General features: G+C 45.3%; 1 protein-coding gene across 3 annotated transcripts in view; it reads right to left on the minus strand.

Moving 5' to 3' along the window:
* Positions 1 to 452: 452 nt before the first annotated feature.
* The window catches only part of SLC51B (SLC51 subunit beta), a 49707-nt gene continuing 32807 nt past the window's right edge, over positions 453 to 17352 (minus strand). For all 3 annotated transcript variants that reach the window (XM_068274991.1, XM_068274993.1, XM_068274992.1), the window contains exons 3-4: positions 1269 to 1359; positions 453 to 1149 (exon numbers count right to left, since the gene is read on the minus strand). In XM_068274991.1, coding sequence (XP_068131092.1) covers positions 933 to 1149; positions 1269 to 1359 — 308 coding nt within the window. In that variant the 3' untranslated portion in view covers positions 453 to 932. The remainder of the gene's footprint in view (positions 1150 to 1268; positions 1360 to 17352) is intronic.

Here is a 17352-nt window from a genome sequence, read left to right on the forward strand (position 1 = left end):
GCTTGGCAATGGTGGGGGAGAAGAGAACATAGGAAGCATCTGGAGGATTCAGAGGTTTCCCTCTTCATAGGTAAGATCATAGGTCACAATCTGCCTCCGGTACACTTTAAAGGTGTCCTTCTTTACCATTCCATCCCTTCTGAAGCATGGCACACTTGTGGGCATTCTGTCTTATCGCATTGCCTTATGCAGCTGTTGCCTACAATATAGGAGGTGCAGACACAGATGAGCCCAGAGCTCTGGGGGGCCCAGCTACTTATCCTTCCTCTCATTGATACAGAGTTCCATCCATGGGTGAGGGTTTCCTGATGGCCACATTATAAATGACCCCCAGCAGATGGGACCCCCAGGCAGTGGGAGATTGGGAAAATAGTATGAACATTGGGGGGCCCACGACACTCTGGCGGGGGGAGGGGCTTCATGATTTGTAGTTATGCCTCTGGTAGCACATCTTTTGTTCTATCATGTTTTTTTTCTTTTATTGCTTTAGTAAGAATTCATTGAGAACACATCATGAATTCATTTAAAAAACACCTGAAAATCCCAGATAAGTTACAAACCTCACACACGGCGTGTATCATACAGTAAATGCTTTGTAAAGTAATCCTTTTCTCCAAGATAATGTTTTTCCTAGCTTCACTTCCGAGTCTGCCGCTAATGTACACTAAACTCCTATAAACTTCTTCCTCTGCCATTGCTAATGCACTTACTACTTTGTTTCGTCTGCGGATGTCCCTTAAAATGTAAATATTTCGTTTTTCTACTGAGCAGTAAAAAAGGTCAGAAGTGGCAATACTGTAAACAGGATAAACAGAAAGACTAGTAAAAGTATGGCTATTTCCTAACAGTGGTTTCCTACGGCTCTCCGTGAAATAACAAAATAATGAGCCTGGTGCTCTCCAGTGCCAGTTAAATAAATATGTCCAGGAATGTTACACATCTGCCTCTGGCACCTCTGTGTACAGGGCTGAGATCTGCCCGTCCCTCCACTGCACTGTGATGTCGCCAGGCTGAGGCTGCTTCTGGACAGGGGAGGCCTCCTGAGATGCATCTTCTTTCTCCAGAGTCACCACAGCTTGCTTGCCATCCGATTCTTCCGGTTGCTGAGCAGCCATCCTCATCTGATACAAGGCAATCATCTTCCGCTTCCTGAAACACAATACACACAAATATATGTATACCAAAGAGCGGAAAGTACGTCTCTTCATAAAATATGATATGCTTAAAACTGCACAAATAAACACTGCTCAACAAAAGCGTGAACTTACTTGTTATTCAAGATGTTCTTGGTCAGAAAAAACAGACCCAACAACAACCCAACGAAAGCCAGAGAAAGGATGACGTAGTTCCAAACCGTCACTGTGAAAGAAAAGGATTGTCATTCTCTAGGTAAACCATTAAAACAAACCTGTGAGGAGAAGGAGGGTTAAATTCTGTATCTGTAAAGCCTCTGGATGGTCCAGAGGCTTCCCAGATCCTCTTCAAGCCCAGTGTTGCTGGCCAGGGCCCTCTTCTTATGGACTTGCTCCCAGCTGTAATGCTGGGGGGCCATACTTTGACCACCCAGCGCAACAAGGCTAAGTAGCTGGATAATGGAAGAGGGAGCCTCTTCCATTATCCAGCTACTTAGCCTTGTTGCGCTGGGTGGACACAGGAGTAATAAACAAGGGAGCAAGATTGCCCAGAGCAACTGCAGCTCTGGGCCACCTATCAGGCTAGATGCTATGTGATACAATACACAACAGACGTAGTCGGTAACAGGCTTGGGTCATAAAAGTTAATTCAGATGTAAGTCGTATTGGAAGGATTAGGCAGATTCGTAGTCGAGAGGCAGGCAAAGGTTGGTACACAATACAATATTACAATAATACAATACTGACTGACTAGAGTACATATATATTGTGCTGATGCGCAATATATGAAATGTAGCTCTCAAATAACTCACTAGCTAAAGCACAAGTAATGACAATTAACAAGACAGACAACAGACAGACAGACAGACAGATGGAATGCTCAGCCAATCTAGTCGCTGTTTCAGAGACGGCGACATTCACACTGAGATAGACAAGACTAACAGGTAGCAGCGAACTAATGGCAACCGCTGTTATAGTTCGTCCTCAAGAACAATGCTAGAAGGAATACTACCAGTCACCAATGTGGTGCTGGCAGAATCTAACTATCAGGATCAGAAGGACTTCACTGACCCCTGCAGGTCAGTAAACGTCCAGCAGACATGACAATACAGAGCAAGGCTGTGATGATCTGCTCAGCTGCCTGTGCAGGCAGGCAGCTTTTTGACCATTGTTCAGGTCTGCATTTCTGCAGGTCTCTTTAAGAGAGACCTTTTGTCAGTTCTGCAGCTTGCTTCTGCTGAGGAATTTGCATACGTTTGTCATGCAGATTGCCTAGCCACATCCATTGTGGGCTTGCCCTATATATGCCATGTGATTCCACAGTACTGCGCTGGTCATAAGGAGTCTTCCTGTGAAACACTCTGGAGAGTGTCAGCCTTGCTCATTGTTTGAAGATAGCTTAAGAGTAATTCTTGGGACTGCACTTAGGCAGGTTTCCCTAGTGCAGTTAGGATTGTATATCTGTTTTGTTTGTCTGTTGCGATTGTCCTGTCCCTGCGGTGGTCGACAGGAAGTCATTCTGATCTTTGTTCTTGGAGTTTAGCTGGAGCAGCGGTTGCTACCAGCTATCTCCTCTATCTGTCTTGCCTGGATCGCACTCGCCTAGCGCTAGTGCTGTGGATCCGTCTGATCTCCATCTCTCTGTCTCCCTGGATCGCACTGGCCTCTTTTCACTAGTGCTGTGGATCCTATCTCTCGCTTGTCCCTGTTTTCGTGTGTCTGTCTTGTCTGCTACGAACGCTTGCTGGAGGCTCGGTGAGGTAACCGTTAAGCAAGCGCTCGCGTCCTCTGTTTCATGTTTGTCTGTCGGTGGTTAGTTAGGCGTGCTTGTCTCTATTGTGCTTATCACGTGGAGACCGCGCATGAACGCGTGCACTGTTGCGAATGAGTGCGGTGTTCGTGTTCAGTTAGCGTTTGTTATTTTCCTTATCTCCCCATTGTATGATTTGCTGTGCCTTTGCTACTCTCGTGCTCCGCCTTGCTGTAGCCTTGTGTCACGTCTGGCGATCGCACCTCTCGCGATCGCGTTCTTACTTCATATCTGCTGTGGTGTGTGCACCGTCGCGGGTTGGCGACTAGTTTGGTGCACACACACACAATCTGTCTCTGTGCTCACTCTCAATCGCTTCTCTTGCGATTGCGTTTCTTCCCTTCGTACAATTCCTGTCTGGCGTGTGTGGTAGGGCACTCCACAGCTCCATCTGCCGACAGGAAATTCCCTCTGCAGGTGCATTGCACCTTCTGCTGGGTTCCCGCAAATTACACGCTTGTGGAGGATTTCCGCAGTGTCAGCGCACGTCTCGTGCGCTGATCACAGAGAGAATTCCACAACCGTTACAGTATGACCAGCCAAACCAAATTTCCCAGTGTAGAGGGAATTTCTGATTTGTACGATTTTGTTGAATATGGGTCCTGTATCTTTAAGAGGTTTAAGATACTGGACTCTGAAACCAGAGATGACTTTATATCAGAATGTTCCAGATTCTTGGCAAATCCTGAATTTCAGGCCACCAGCATTTCCACTTGGAGTGCTCAGATTGCTTACAATCTTTTCCAAGGTGATCTGTTCATGTGGGCTGATGAGTGCGCCAAACATGTGAATTTGAGACATAATCCTCGCAGATTTCTGAGTCATGTATTTTCTCGTAAGCTTAGAATTCCCCTGCCAGGGCATTTCTAGGAGTTTTTTCCTGCAGAGCATGATGCTGATCAGATTAGCTTATGCAACATTTCTGTGTCATTATCATATGTTAATGAGTTGGTGCTTGCAGGCCAATCTGCTGATTTGGCTTGTCAGTCAAAAGATTCATTGCCCATGGCAACCACAAATAAAGAGGTTGTTTCTGTTAAGTCTGAAATGTGCAAAACCATTCAGTATGATAATCAGTTCAATGTTTCTCGTGCCACTTTGGTTTCTAAACAAATGCAAGAGAACTGCCTGGATACGTTTCTTGCATTTAACCAGACATGCAAAGTGGCTAAAAAGGGAAAAATTAAAAAGCGCAAGCATCTGAATAAAACACTCCCTAAAGATGTGTGCAATGATTTTGCTCAGTCTCCAGGTTTTTTGCCCCAATCCAAAGCTTATGTGGATCCTATTATAGGTAGGATCGCGCACTATATTAAAGCAGTTAAAAAATCTGTTCTGGTTCCTGAACTCCACCCATATGGAGATTATCTGGATACTGGCCTGTTTGAACCTCCATTTGCCTCATGGGACATTGGGGCCTTGATGGAGGAATTCGATTTTGATTGGAAAGCCTTTTGCGATTTTTACATCGCAAAAAGCAAAGATGTCTTGAATGATTGTCTCAATTCCGTGTACACTTTGATAGATTCTGATGAGTGTGACAGGTGCTTTGTGGATCCGGTGTTGTATGTGTGGCAGAAGATTTTGGATGAGTTGCACACACACCAATCAATTGATTCCAATAAAGAGACATCGTTGTCGGATGATTGTTCCTGCATTTCTGGGGTAAAGCATGTGAGTCGTGACATTGTGCGATCTGAAATGAGTGGGTGTGCCACTGTGGTTAATTCCTGTGCGAATCCTGGAGGATTCTCTCCTGACTGCGTGCAGTTTAAATCTGTGCGATCTGATGCCTGTTTCTCTGATGTTTCTGGAGATTGTGATCAGCATGAATGTGCCAGTTTTCTCAAGGATGTGTGGGACCCCTTATCATTTAGAGACAGATCTTTAAGATCTTCCATCTGTGATTCTGCCATGGGGAAAATTCCTAAATTTTGCAGCATCAAAAGTAAAAGTAATATGTCTAATAAAACTTTTCCTGATGTTGTCGCTATTTCTACTGCAGATGCGTCTTTGTCTCACCTTGTTCACACCTGTAGGGGCCCATTGCCTGGTGACAGTTGCTCCAGTGTTTCTGTCCTGAACACCTTACAGTCTGCCCCGCAGATCGGAGGTTTGCGCTATGGAAGCGTCAGTTTCACAACCTAAAGCGATTTTTGATTCGCAGGTTTTGCGTTCTGGCTCCTCGGATTTGACATTGTTAGCTGAATCTAAGAGTGAGACAGCGCTTCGGTTTTGCGAATCTGACTCTGAAACATCTTTGCTGGGTCCAGAGAAAGTTTCTCTGAGCCTGCCCTGTACCATGAATAACAATATGATTGTCACGATTGTGGAACTTTCCCCGTGATCAGCGCACAACGCGTGCGCTGACACGGCGGAGATCCTCCACAAGCGTATAATTTGCAGGAACCCAGCAAAAGGTGCTACGCACCTGTAGAGGGAAATTCCTGTCGGCAGATGGCGCTGGGGAGTGCAGAGGAACCAATCCTCTGTACCTCCACAAGTGCCAGACAGGAATTGTACGAAGCGCAGAATGCAATCGCAAGAGAGGCGATTGTGAATGAGATTGAGCAAAAGGGATAGGTTGTATGTGTGTGCGCCAATCCAGTCGCCACTCCGCGACCGCGCACACACACAACAGCAGATACGAAATAGGAACGCGATCGCGAGAGGTGCGATCGCGAGACGTGACACAAGGCAGAACAGAATAGAATACAAGGGTAGCAAAGGCACAGCAAATACAATAAGGAGATACGGAAAATAACAACCGCTAGCTAACCGCGAACACCGCACTCATTCGCAACAGTGCACGCGGTTATGCGCGATCTCCACGTGATAAGCACAATAGAGACAAGCACGCCTAACTAACCATAAACAGACAAACATGAAACAGGGGACGCGAGCGCTTGCTTAACGGTTACCTCACCGAGCCTGTAGCAAGCGCAGCGGACAAGACAGACGCACAAAAAAACAAGAACTAGGCAGGAAGGATCCACTGCTCTTCCGCCAGAGCAAGTGTGATCCAAGCAGGAACATAGATCAGAAAGATCCACAGCCGCTAACGCTAGCGGCTAGTGCGATCTCAGCAAGACAGAACGATTCGCTATCAACCGCCGTTGGTGACAGCGCAATCGCGACCGACAAGACAGAACAGAAGGATCCCCAGCGCTCGCACAAAGTAGCTAGCGCGATCCCAGGAAACAGAACAGAAGGATCCCCAGCGCTAGCACAAAGTAGCTAGCGCGATCCCAGGAAACAGAACAGAAGAGATAGCTGGTAGCAACCGCTGCACCAGCTATACTCCAAGAACATAGATCAGAACCATTTCCTGTCAACCACCATAGGGACAGGACAATGGCAAACAGGCAAGACAAGACAGAACAGGCAATACAGATAATACAACCTGACTGGGCTAGAAGGGGAGCTAAAAGCAACCCCCAGGAATTAACTATACTAGATAGCAATGGCTGACACTCCAGCAGTGTCCATCAGGAACTGAGCAAGGAAGGGAAATGACCAACAAAGCATTCTGGGAAACATAAAGCTCTTATAGTGCCAGTCATCAAAGAAGGCAGGTAGGGGATTTGCATAACGAATGTATGCAAATTCCCCAGCAAGAGAACAGAACAGAAACTTGCAATGAAAAGACAGGTCTCTGTTCCAGAGACCTGCAGCCCGCAGACTAGAGGAATGGACAAACAGCTGTCTGCCTGTGCAGCCAGCTGAGCGGATCATCACAATGATGTCCAATCACACTGACATTTGTGAGTCCCTTTCTTGTTCTGAGGAAAATGCTGATTCTGCACCCTGTACTCTGGATGAGTTAAGATGGCCTTGTTTAGAGTCTCCTGCAGTGTCCCTAGAGGCTCGTCTAGGCATTGCCACTATACTCACCTGTTTTTCTGCAGTTTTGGAGTTGCAAGCTAGAGTTGACTGCTACGCAGAATTCTGGGTGCAGCAAGATTAAAGTTAGGGAGTCAGTGTGTGTTCCAGCAAAAATTCCTGTACGTTCCGCTCCTGATGATGAAATTCAGTCTCAGTTTATGGTGGAACCTTCCCTGGGACATCTGCCCTGTTCACAAAATAAAGTTCCAGTTTTGCCCTGTAACATGGATAGTTCAGAATCCTTCTCAGAAAACTTGAAAAATGATGTTCCTGAGGTCTTGTCTGATGTCCTGGAGACCTCCGAGTTCCTCCCAAAGGGTGCAGAACTTGTAGGAGACGTCTCCTGCCACCCAAGACCTTCTGAGGTGTTGCCCACTTCAGTAGGCATTACTGCCTTGCAGACTACTTTTTCAGCTCTGGTGGAGCTTCAGTTATGCGTAGTCAATGATGAGTTTTTTCTTGAAAGTCCAGTGCTTGAGACCACTGCTCATGATGATCCTCTGCCCGGTACTGGTTTTGGTCCTGTCGTGCCGGACTCTGAGGTTGGCAGTTCCCCGACATGTTCTGAGGTTTCTCCTGTGCTGGTGTACCCCAATGTGCTCTGTGACCCAGAAAGCCCAAGTGTGCCTCGGTTACCAGCATGCTCAGATGCTTCCTCGGTGGAGACATGCTCTGATATGGCCTGCCTGCTTGCATGCCCAGAAGTGGTCCCTGAAAGTCTTGATCTTGATGGGTGTCCTCGTAATTCTGAATCCGGAATTGTCATTGGTTCCATGGGGGTTCTTGGTAATTCTCCATGTGAGCCTGGTGATTGTTCTGCCCTCTTGGGATCTCTGTGGAGCTTCAAAAGGTTCTGGGAGATTCCGGAAGAAAGTTTGCTTGGTACCCTGGATAAGATCAACAGTGGCTTTTGTTTTGAAAGAGACACTTCGAACAGGTATTGTGGCAGGTATGGTGTTTTCGGACGCTCCTTGGAAGGTGGTGGGTATTGTCTGGAGGGTGTCGATGGCTTCTTCTCTGGTGTTCACAGTCCTGATGGGTGTTATACTGAGACTGGTAGTACTGATGGGCATGTTTCGGTGGCGTTTGCTTCCGATGAGGTCAGTTTCGGCTGGACTGACTCTGGAATTGGGCCTTGTCGGGCTGTCCTTACCTTCATGAGTCTTCAGTTAGAGTCCTTTGCTAATAGCAGTTTTGAGGGTCGTCTGGAATTCGACCCTAGAGGGGGGGGGGGGGGGTACTGTGATGATCTGCTCAGCTGCCTGTGCAGGCAGGCAGCTTTTTTACCATTGTTCAGGTCTGCATTCTGCAGGTCTCTTTAAGAGAGACCTTTTGTCAGTTCTGCAGCTTGCTTCTGCTGAGGAATTTGCATACGTTTTTCATGCAGATTGCCTAGCCACATCCATTGTGGGCTTGCCCTATATATGCCATGTGATTCCACAGTACTGCGCTGGTCATAAGGAGTCTTCCTGTGAAACACTCTGGAGAGTGTCAGCCTTGCTCATTGTTTGAAGATAGCTTAAGAGTAATTCTTGGGACTGCACTTAGGCAGGTTTCCCTAGTGCAGTTAGGATTGCATATCTGTTTTGTTTGTCTGTTGCGATTGTCCTGTCCCTGCGGTGGTCGACAGGACGTCATTCTGATCTTTGTTCTTGGAGTTTAGCTGGAGCAGCGGTTGCTACCAGCTATCTCCTCTATCTGAAAACACAAAGAGGACAAAACCAGTATATGCTGCTCAAAAAAACTGCACTTTATTCCAGATAATTAAAAAGGCACACACATATATAATCAGAAAAATGTCAGGGAAATAACCTGGCATGTAATTTTATGTATTGACAAATACAATACTATGTGCTGCAACTGTCAAGGACAGTACAAACAATCCCATATAAATAGCAATTTAATAGATCGGGTCACATCCAACTTGCAGTGGCGTGATATATCCCAACAGAGCTGTAAAACACACAATACTGGCTAAGAGCTAGATAAAGCTCAATGGGTGTAGGCGATAACCATAGACCCTACTCCAGATGGTTCATTGCACCTTGGTGACACCACCATAATGTTCCCGTGAGGAGACCCAGGTATATAAAACAGCTATGGTCATAACCACTCACAGAGGGCAAATGTTGGTGCAACCAATATGGTCAATGTCAAGAAATGCCAGTATAAGGTGAAATAATCAAATTAACCCCAAAAATCTTAGTTATCTTTTGGGGTTATTGAAGACACCGTAGCCATAAAGACTACTACTCCAGATGGTTTATTGCACCTTGGTGGCACCACCATAAAGTTCTCGTGAGGAGACCCAGGTAGGTAACACAACTATGGTCATAACCACTCGCAGAGAGTAAATATTGGTGCAACCAATATGGTCAATATCAGAAAATGCCAGTATAGGATGAGATAATCAAAGTAACCCCAAAAATCTTATTTTATTTGATGTAGTTATTGGGGACACCGTAGCCAACCACTGTGAGGAAACCAAATAAGATAATGAGTATGGTTATAACCACTCACAGAGTATAGAAACGATGTGACCAACATGATCCAACATAAGCTATTCATAGAATATCAGGGAGCCGAGAATCTGATAACAGTAATTGAACCGCTTCATAATCATCAAGCCAGAGCCACATGTAATAATCGACCAAATTGAATAACTACAGGAGCCATAAGAATTCTTATATCAGCAGCTGCTAGGTAGAGTCAATCCAATGAGCTTAGATCCTGTCACAGTACAGTTGATGGAGCAATACTGTTAATAAGGCAATGCTGCCTCCATTGTGACACCGATGAGCCATAAGATTGCGAAAATTAGCTCAGAAAGTTCTCAGTTCAGTGATGCGTTTGAGATGCTGAAGAACATATAGACAGGAGGGCTATCCGGATCAGGGCTTATGCAAAGCAGGAATCAGAGTATTCAAAAGGTGTCCTTGTACCAGACGTCCATTATAATCCAAAGCATACATATGGGTTATCACCGTGGTGACGTAGCACGTCCTGACGAAGCTCCGGTGGGCGGAGCGAAACGCGTAGACGCTATGCTACGCAACACGCTATTGGGAGCCGTGTTCTGATTGATACAGGCCGCCGCCATTGCCGCATGCATGAGCCTTTGATCGACCAACACATTGGAGTCATTACGGGCCGCTTTTCAACCAATGGAGTTGGCTGCTTAGGAGCTACATTACCGGATCAGATAAGTGATATCTTCTTATATGCAAGGACAATGTCTGCAATACAATGACTTTGTATCCAAAACGCCTGTTTGCAGCATTCAAAATACTGCGTTTCAGATCAGGCGGTCTGGCGTGAGTGGGTTACTACCAGCTTTTCCACAATACTGCTTGGTTTAAAAAGCCGCCATATAACCACTAACATTTGCCTGATAACCCATATGTATGCTTTGGATTATAATGGACGTCTGGTACAAGGACACCTTTTGAATACTCTGATTCCTGCTTTGCATAAGCCCTGATCCGGATAGCCCTCCTGTCTATATGTTCTTCAGCATCTCAAACGCATCACTGAACTGAGAACTTTCTGAGCTAATTTTCGCAATCTTATGGCTCATCGGTGTCACAATGGAGGCAGCATTGCCTTATTAACAGTATTGCTCCATCAACTGTACTGTGACAGGATCTAAGCTCATTGGATTGACTCTACCTAGCAGCTGCTGATATAAGAATTCTTATGGCTCCTGTAGTTATTCAATTTGGTCGATTATTACATGTGGCTCTGGCTTGATGATTATGAAGCGGTTCAATTACTGTTATCAGTTCTCGGCTCCCTGATATTCTATGAATAGCTTATGTTGGATCATGTTGGTCACATCGTTTCTATACTCTGTGAGTGGTTATAACCATACTCATTATCTTATTTGGTTTCCTCACAGTGGTTGGCTACGGTGTCCCCAATAACTACATCAAATAAAATAAGATTTTTGGGGTTACTTTGATTATCTCATCCTATACTGGCATTTTCTGATATTGACCATATTGGTTGCACCAATATTTACTCTCTGTGAGTGGTTATGACCATAGTTGTGTTACCTACCTGGGTCTCCTCACGAGAACTTTATGGTGGTGCCACCAAGGTGCAATAAACCATCTGGAGTAGTAGTCTTTATGGCTACGGTGTCTTCAATAACCCCAAAAGATAACTAAGATTTTTGGGGTTAATTTGATTATTTCACCTTATACTGGCATTTCTTGACATTGACCATATTGGTTGCACCAACATTTGCCCTCTGTGAGTGGTTATGACCATAGCTGTTTTATATACCTGGGTCTCCTCACGGGAACATTATGGTGGTGTCACCAAGGTGCAATGAACCATCTGGAGTAGGGTCTATGGTTATCGCCTACACCCATTGAGCTTTATCTAGCTCTTAGCCAGTATTGTGTGTTTTACAGCTCTGTTGGGATATATCACGCCACTGCAAGTTGGATGTGACCCGATCTATTAAATTGCTATTTATATTGGATTGTTTGTACTGTCCTTGACAGTTGCAGCACATAGTATTGTATTTGTCAATACATAAAATTACATGCCAGGTTATTTCCCTGACATTTTTCTGATTATATATGTGTGTGCCTTTTTAATTATCTGGAATAAAGTGCAGTTTTTTTGAGCAGCATATACTGGTTTTGTCCTCTTTGTGTTTTCATATTTCTTAGTTACCAGTGCTGGTACCTGCACATAAGGCTACACTTCCTTAATATTTAAATTTCGGTGTGTTTCGTATCTCCTCTATCTGTCTTGCCTGGATCGCACTCGCCTAGCGCTAGTGCTGTGGATCCGTCTGATCTCCATCTCTCTGTCTCCCTGGATCGCACTGGCATCTTTTCGCTAGTGCTGTGGATCCTATCTCTCGCTTGTCCCTGTTTTCGTGTGTCTGTCTTGTCTGCTACGAACGCTTGCTGGAGGCTCGGTGAGGTAACCGTTAAGCAAGCGCTTGCGTCCTCTGTTTCATGTTTGTCTGTCGGTGGTTAGTTAGGCGTGCTTGTCTCTATTGTGCTTATCACGTGGAGACCGCGCATGAACGCGTGCACTGTTGCGAATGAGTGCGGTGTTCGCGTTCAGTTAGCGTTTGTTATTTTCATTATCTCCTCATTGTATGATTTGCTGTGCCTTTGCTACTCTCGTGCTCCGCCTTGCTGTAGCCTTGTGTCACGTCTGGCGATCGCACCTCTCGCGATTGCGTTCTTACTTCATATCTGCTGTGGTGTGTGCACCGTCGCGGGTTGGCGACTAGTTTGGTGCACACATACACAATCTGTCTCTGTGCTCACTCTCAATCGCTTCTCTTGCGATTGCGTTTCTTCCCTTCGTACAATTCCTGTCTGGCGTGTGTGGTAGGGCAGAGGAGCTGTTCCTCTGCACTCCACAGCTCCATCTGCCGACAGGAATTTCCCTCTGCAGGTGCATTGCACCTTCTGCTGGGTTCCCGCAAATTACACGCTTGTGGAGGATTTCCGCAGTGTCAGCGCATGTCTTGTGCGCTGATCACGGAGAGAATTCCACAACCATTACAAAGGCATTATACATTTACAATAACAACTTTCACAGCATAGACCCAACGACAACTCAGAGAGCTGATCGCTATGTTGGGCGGGGTCTGAAATGGGAGGCAGACTTTTATGCTGGCATCGGCCAATGGATGCAGGTATGCAAATTCCACACAGCTGAATGGTAATCATTCAATCCTGAGCTGGTTTGATTACCATTTGCTAGCTGAAAGACTAATATAACAAATGCATGCAGTACTATGCAACAACATGCATGCAGGAAATCCAGGGCTATCTGGCTGGAGTTCAACTGCAGCAAAGCATAGGAGGAATCCTGACAGCATCCTGAACTGCTCTGAAATGCAGAGTGATTGCAAATGACAGTAAGACTCACTGTAAATGTGCAACCAAATGCAAGCAGACAAGTCAGAACTGCCCAGTTGCAGCTCCACTGCAAGCGACAGAACATGCTACAGGAGAGATCCTGACACCAGCCATATATAAGTGTATCCTGATTGGACATGAGCGAGTATAATCTGCACATGCCCAGTAAAAGTAAGCCACTCATTCTGGGAGGAAGAAATCTGTCCACAAGCGGCTTCATTCTACTGGACATGTACGAGTCTTACTCATGCATGCTCAGTATGGGTGCATTTGTACTTGGCAGGGAGCATGGCCACAAGAAAAATATACGACTAGCTCTTTCCTAATATGTTTAGAGGCACCCAGCACTGTCTAGAATGGTGGGTCAGGAGGATCCCAGAAGCCTCTGAACTATTCAGAAGCTTTCCTCTACTGAAGTAATCTTTTTTGTTATCTATTGTTTCAGGTACGTTTTAGGCAGTTACATTTCTCAGGGTAATGCCAGTCTGTATATTTCAGCAATCTGAACTCAAAGTTGCTTGCTCAATGTACGCAAATCAAAAAGAAGAGTTTGGACTGAAATGAAAACGTCATCAAAAATATATACGTATATGTTTGTAATGGATTGCAAAGTCATAGCAGAACTAAGTTCCTAACAAACTAGCATTGCAAAGAGACAGCCATCATTTTATTTCAGATGAGAATTGTTTATGAAGAGGCTACCAACAACATTAAAAGGGTATGATGATCCGCTCAGCTGGCTGCACAGGCAGACAGCTGTTTGTCCATTCCTCTAGTCTGTGGGCTGCAGGTCTCTGGAACAGAGACCTGTCTTTCCATTGCAAGTTTCTGGTCTGTTCTCTTGCTGGAGAATTTGCATACATTCGTTATGCAAATCCCCTACCTGCCTTCTTTGATGACTGGCACTATAAGAGCTTTATGTTTCCCAGAAGGCTTTGCTGGTCATTTCCTTTCCATGGTCTGTTCCTGATGGACACTGCTGGAGTGTCAGCCATTGCTATCTAGTATAGTTAATTCCTGGGGGTTGCTTTAGGCTCCCCTTCTAGCCCAGTCAGGTTGTATTATCTGTATTGCCTGTTCTGTCTTGTCTTGCCTGTTGCCATTGTCCAGTCCCAAAGGTGGTCGACAGGAAATGGTTCTGATCTCTGTTCTTGGAGTATAGCTGGTGCAGCGGTTGCTACCAGCTATCTCTTTTGTTCTGTCCCCTGGGATCGCGCTAGCTACTTTTCGCTAGCGCTGGGGATCCTTCTGTTCTGTCTTCTGGGATCGCGCAAGCTACTTTTCGCTAGCGCTGGGGATCCTTCTGTTCTGCTACTCTGTACCTGGATCGCGCTAGCCACTTTTCGCTAGTGCTGTGGATCCTATCTCTCGCTTGTCCCTGTTTTTGTGTGTCTGTCTTGTCTGCTACGCTTGCTGGAGGCTCGGTAACCGTTAAGCAAGCGCTCGCGTCCTCTGTTTCATGTTTGTCTGTCGATGGTTAGTTAGGCGTGCTTGTCTCTATTGTGCTTATCACGTGGAGACCGCGCATAACCGCGTGCACTGTTGCGAATGAGTGCGGTGTTAGCTAGCGTTTGTTATTTTCCGTATCTCCTTATTGTATTATTTGCTGTGCCTTTGCTACCCTCGTATTCTATTCTGATCTGCCTTGTGTCACGTCTGGCGATCGCACCTCTCGCGATCGCGTTCCTTTTTCATATCTGCTGTTGTGTGTGCGCGATCGCGGGGTGGCGACTGGATTGGCGCACACACATACAACCTGTCCCTTTGCTCAATCTCATTCGCAATCGCCTCTCTTGCGATTGCGTTCTGCGCTTCGTACAATTCCTGTCTGGCACTTGTGGAGGTGCAGAGGATTGGTTCCTCTGCACTCCCCAGCGCCATCTGCCGACAGGAATTTCCCTCTACAGGTGCGTAGCACCTTTTGCTGGGTGCCTGCAAATATACGCTTGTGGAGGATTTCCGCCGTGTCAGCGCACGCGTTGTGCGCTGATCACGGAGAAAGTTCCACAATCGTTACAAAGGGATTATCGTCCATGTAGACCAACCCATGCTGGCGTATTGGTTTGGACGATAATCTGTGTAATGCGGGGAATACACCATACAATTTTCTGTTAGATTATTCTGTTAGATTCTTCTGTTAGATTTTCTGTTAGAATGCATAATTAGATTATTTTCTGTAGAGAATGGTCATTATCTCTGGTGCATTGTCTCCTGTTTATCTCCTGCTGAGTAGAACAATGCCTAAATGCTCGGCAGATAGATGGTAAGATAGATAAATTTCCAACATGTTGAACTTTATCTATCTGGCAGGTAAATCTAACAGAAAATTGTATGGTGTATTCCCAGCATTATGCTTAGCATAGACAGTTCGTTTTTTTTTATCAATCGAGACACTAATAGCTTGATTGATAATATCCGACAGGTCCGATGACCTGCTGGATAGATTCCCCGCTCAATCCCCGCGGGCGGACAATAGCGGGGAATCGAGCGGCTGATAAGGGATGCCCGCAGGTACGAGCGGGGATCGATCCACGAGCACGCGCTGATGAGGTGTGAGGCGCCAGCATCGAGCCGCTGGCTCGATACCGGCGCCTAAACGTGCCGTGTATGCCCGGCATTAGTCATACGTATCCAACAACTGGCTGGACAAACATTAGCTTCTTGGTGTTTGTCTACTGTAAATAAAGACAACATTACTAATTGAATTTGCTGGTCATACTTATTATCTTGTTTGTGTATATGCCTTGGCAGCCATGGTGGTCTGGCTGCAGGCTATAGCTCTATTGACAATTTGACAATTTGTTGCTCAGTGGGAAAAAAAAAACTGATTTATGTGCATACATGTGTTTCCTTTGTTTAAAGAGTATCGAAATTATAAGTTATAGGTTGCTTTAAACCTGATAAGTTGCCAAGATATATAAAATCACTCATGAGATAAAGTGTGATTTTCTCATCCCAGGGTCTGTATTCCACATATGGGGCTCGGTTCACAAAGCGGTGCTAACCCAGTTAGAGACTTTAGGCGTGATAACCATTGCACCATGCTGGTGAAAAGCCAATTTAGGCGTGATAAGTTTAGGCGTGATAAGTTTAGGCATGATAAGTTTAGGCATGCTAGGTTTAGATAAGTTTAGATCACGCGCAAAGTCCTGCACGCAAAGCAGCGCCATTAAACTCTATGCGAAGTGCACCAGACTTTGCTAGCGCAAAACTTTTGATCAGCTGTGCACTGCGGTGCTAACCCAGTTGGTGCTTAAACTTATCATGCCTAAACTTATCACACCTAAACCTATCATGCCTAAACTGAGTTTAGGCGTGATAAAGGGCTTTTCACCAGCGTGCTAACTGTTAGCACCGCTTTGTGAATCAGGCCCTAGGTCTTGAAATTCACACGCACAGTGTGAAATTGGACCCTGGGCCTTTTTTTTTCTTTCCAAACCACAGGTACAAAGGATGCTGGGGGATTGATGTCATAACTCCACCCCTCATGTCCATGTGATATAATCTAGGCAGACAGACAGACATCTGAAATAAGAATTATAGCAAAAAAGACATGATAAGATAGGCTGCTGCAGTTTTCCTGTCTCTTCTCTGTATTACAGTTTGTGAAAAGAGAAGTAATTTGAACCAGGCAGGCAGACAGCAGGGGAGGGAGGGGCAGCGGAGTTAACCAGGCTGAAGAGGTGGGCACAATGCTTTAGCAAGGCTTCAACTTCAGGAGGAATCAGGAAGTGCTACTTACAGATATAAATGTGAGTCTGTTCTATCCACTATGATGTACCAGATGTAAACTTTATATGTCATCTAACTGTATACAGTACCTAGACTACATATATGTATTGCCATTCAGACCTTTTTTTGGCTGGAGCCGATCTTTAAAGGTTACGAAGCATAAATTACCTCATCTTGAATTTTGGGGTCAAGAACATGACAGTAGGTACAGTACCTACTACCAATTCTAGGGCGGGAACTCACAACATGGTGAGTTGGGCCAGTACAAAATCACTGCTGCCCATTTTGGAAAATATTATTACTGATGTACTATACTACAGTAGTGTTCCAGCTCGCTGTGACTTTGCGTTTTAAGTGCAGGGGGTTAATGATTTTTTTGCATGTACTGCACTGAAAACACAAAAATGGTGGCAGCAGCTGATTGATCAGCATTAGATCAGATCTTTGCTGTGATCTGATGTAACATCTAGTGGTACAAGTCACCAAGCAGCTTTACAATCAGTGTCAGATAGACATTGATTGTTTACTAGATCAAATAGTACATGTCATGGTCCTACAGGGGCCCATACACTGGTCGATTTCAGTCATCGATCAATTCTATCAAATTTCGATCAGAAATTGATCAGAAATCGATTATATCAAATTCCCCATTCGATTGATTTGCAGCTGATTTCGATCGATTTAATCTAGCTGGCAGCAGATCGATGGCCCATAGAGTTGCATTAGATCTAATAATGCAGGAATGCCTTTAGATCGATTTTCAATAGATTTCCAATAGATTTCAGAATGAAATCTATTGGAAATCTGTTCCTAGTATGTGGCACACGTCAGATTCATGTCAGATTCGACCTGACAGGCATCTGACAGAAATCTATCTGATGGTCGAATCTGCTGC

This window comes from Hyperolius riggenbachi, chromosome 3 (genome assembly GCF_040937935.1).
Source record: "Hyperolius riggenbachi isolate aHypRig1 chromosome 3, aHypRig1.pri, whole genome shotgun sequence".
Classification (NCBI taxonomy): domain Eukaryota; kingdom Metazoa; phylum Chordata; class Amphibia; order Anura; family Hyperoliidae; genus Hyperolius; species Hyperolius riggenbachi.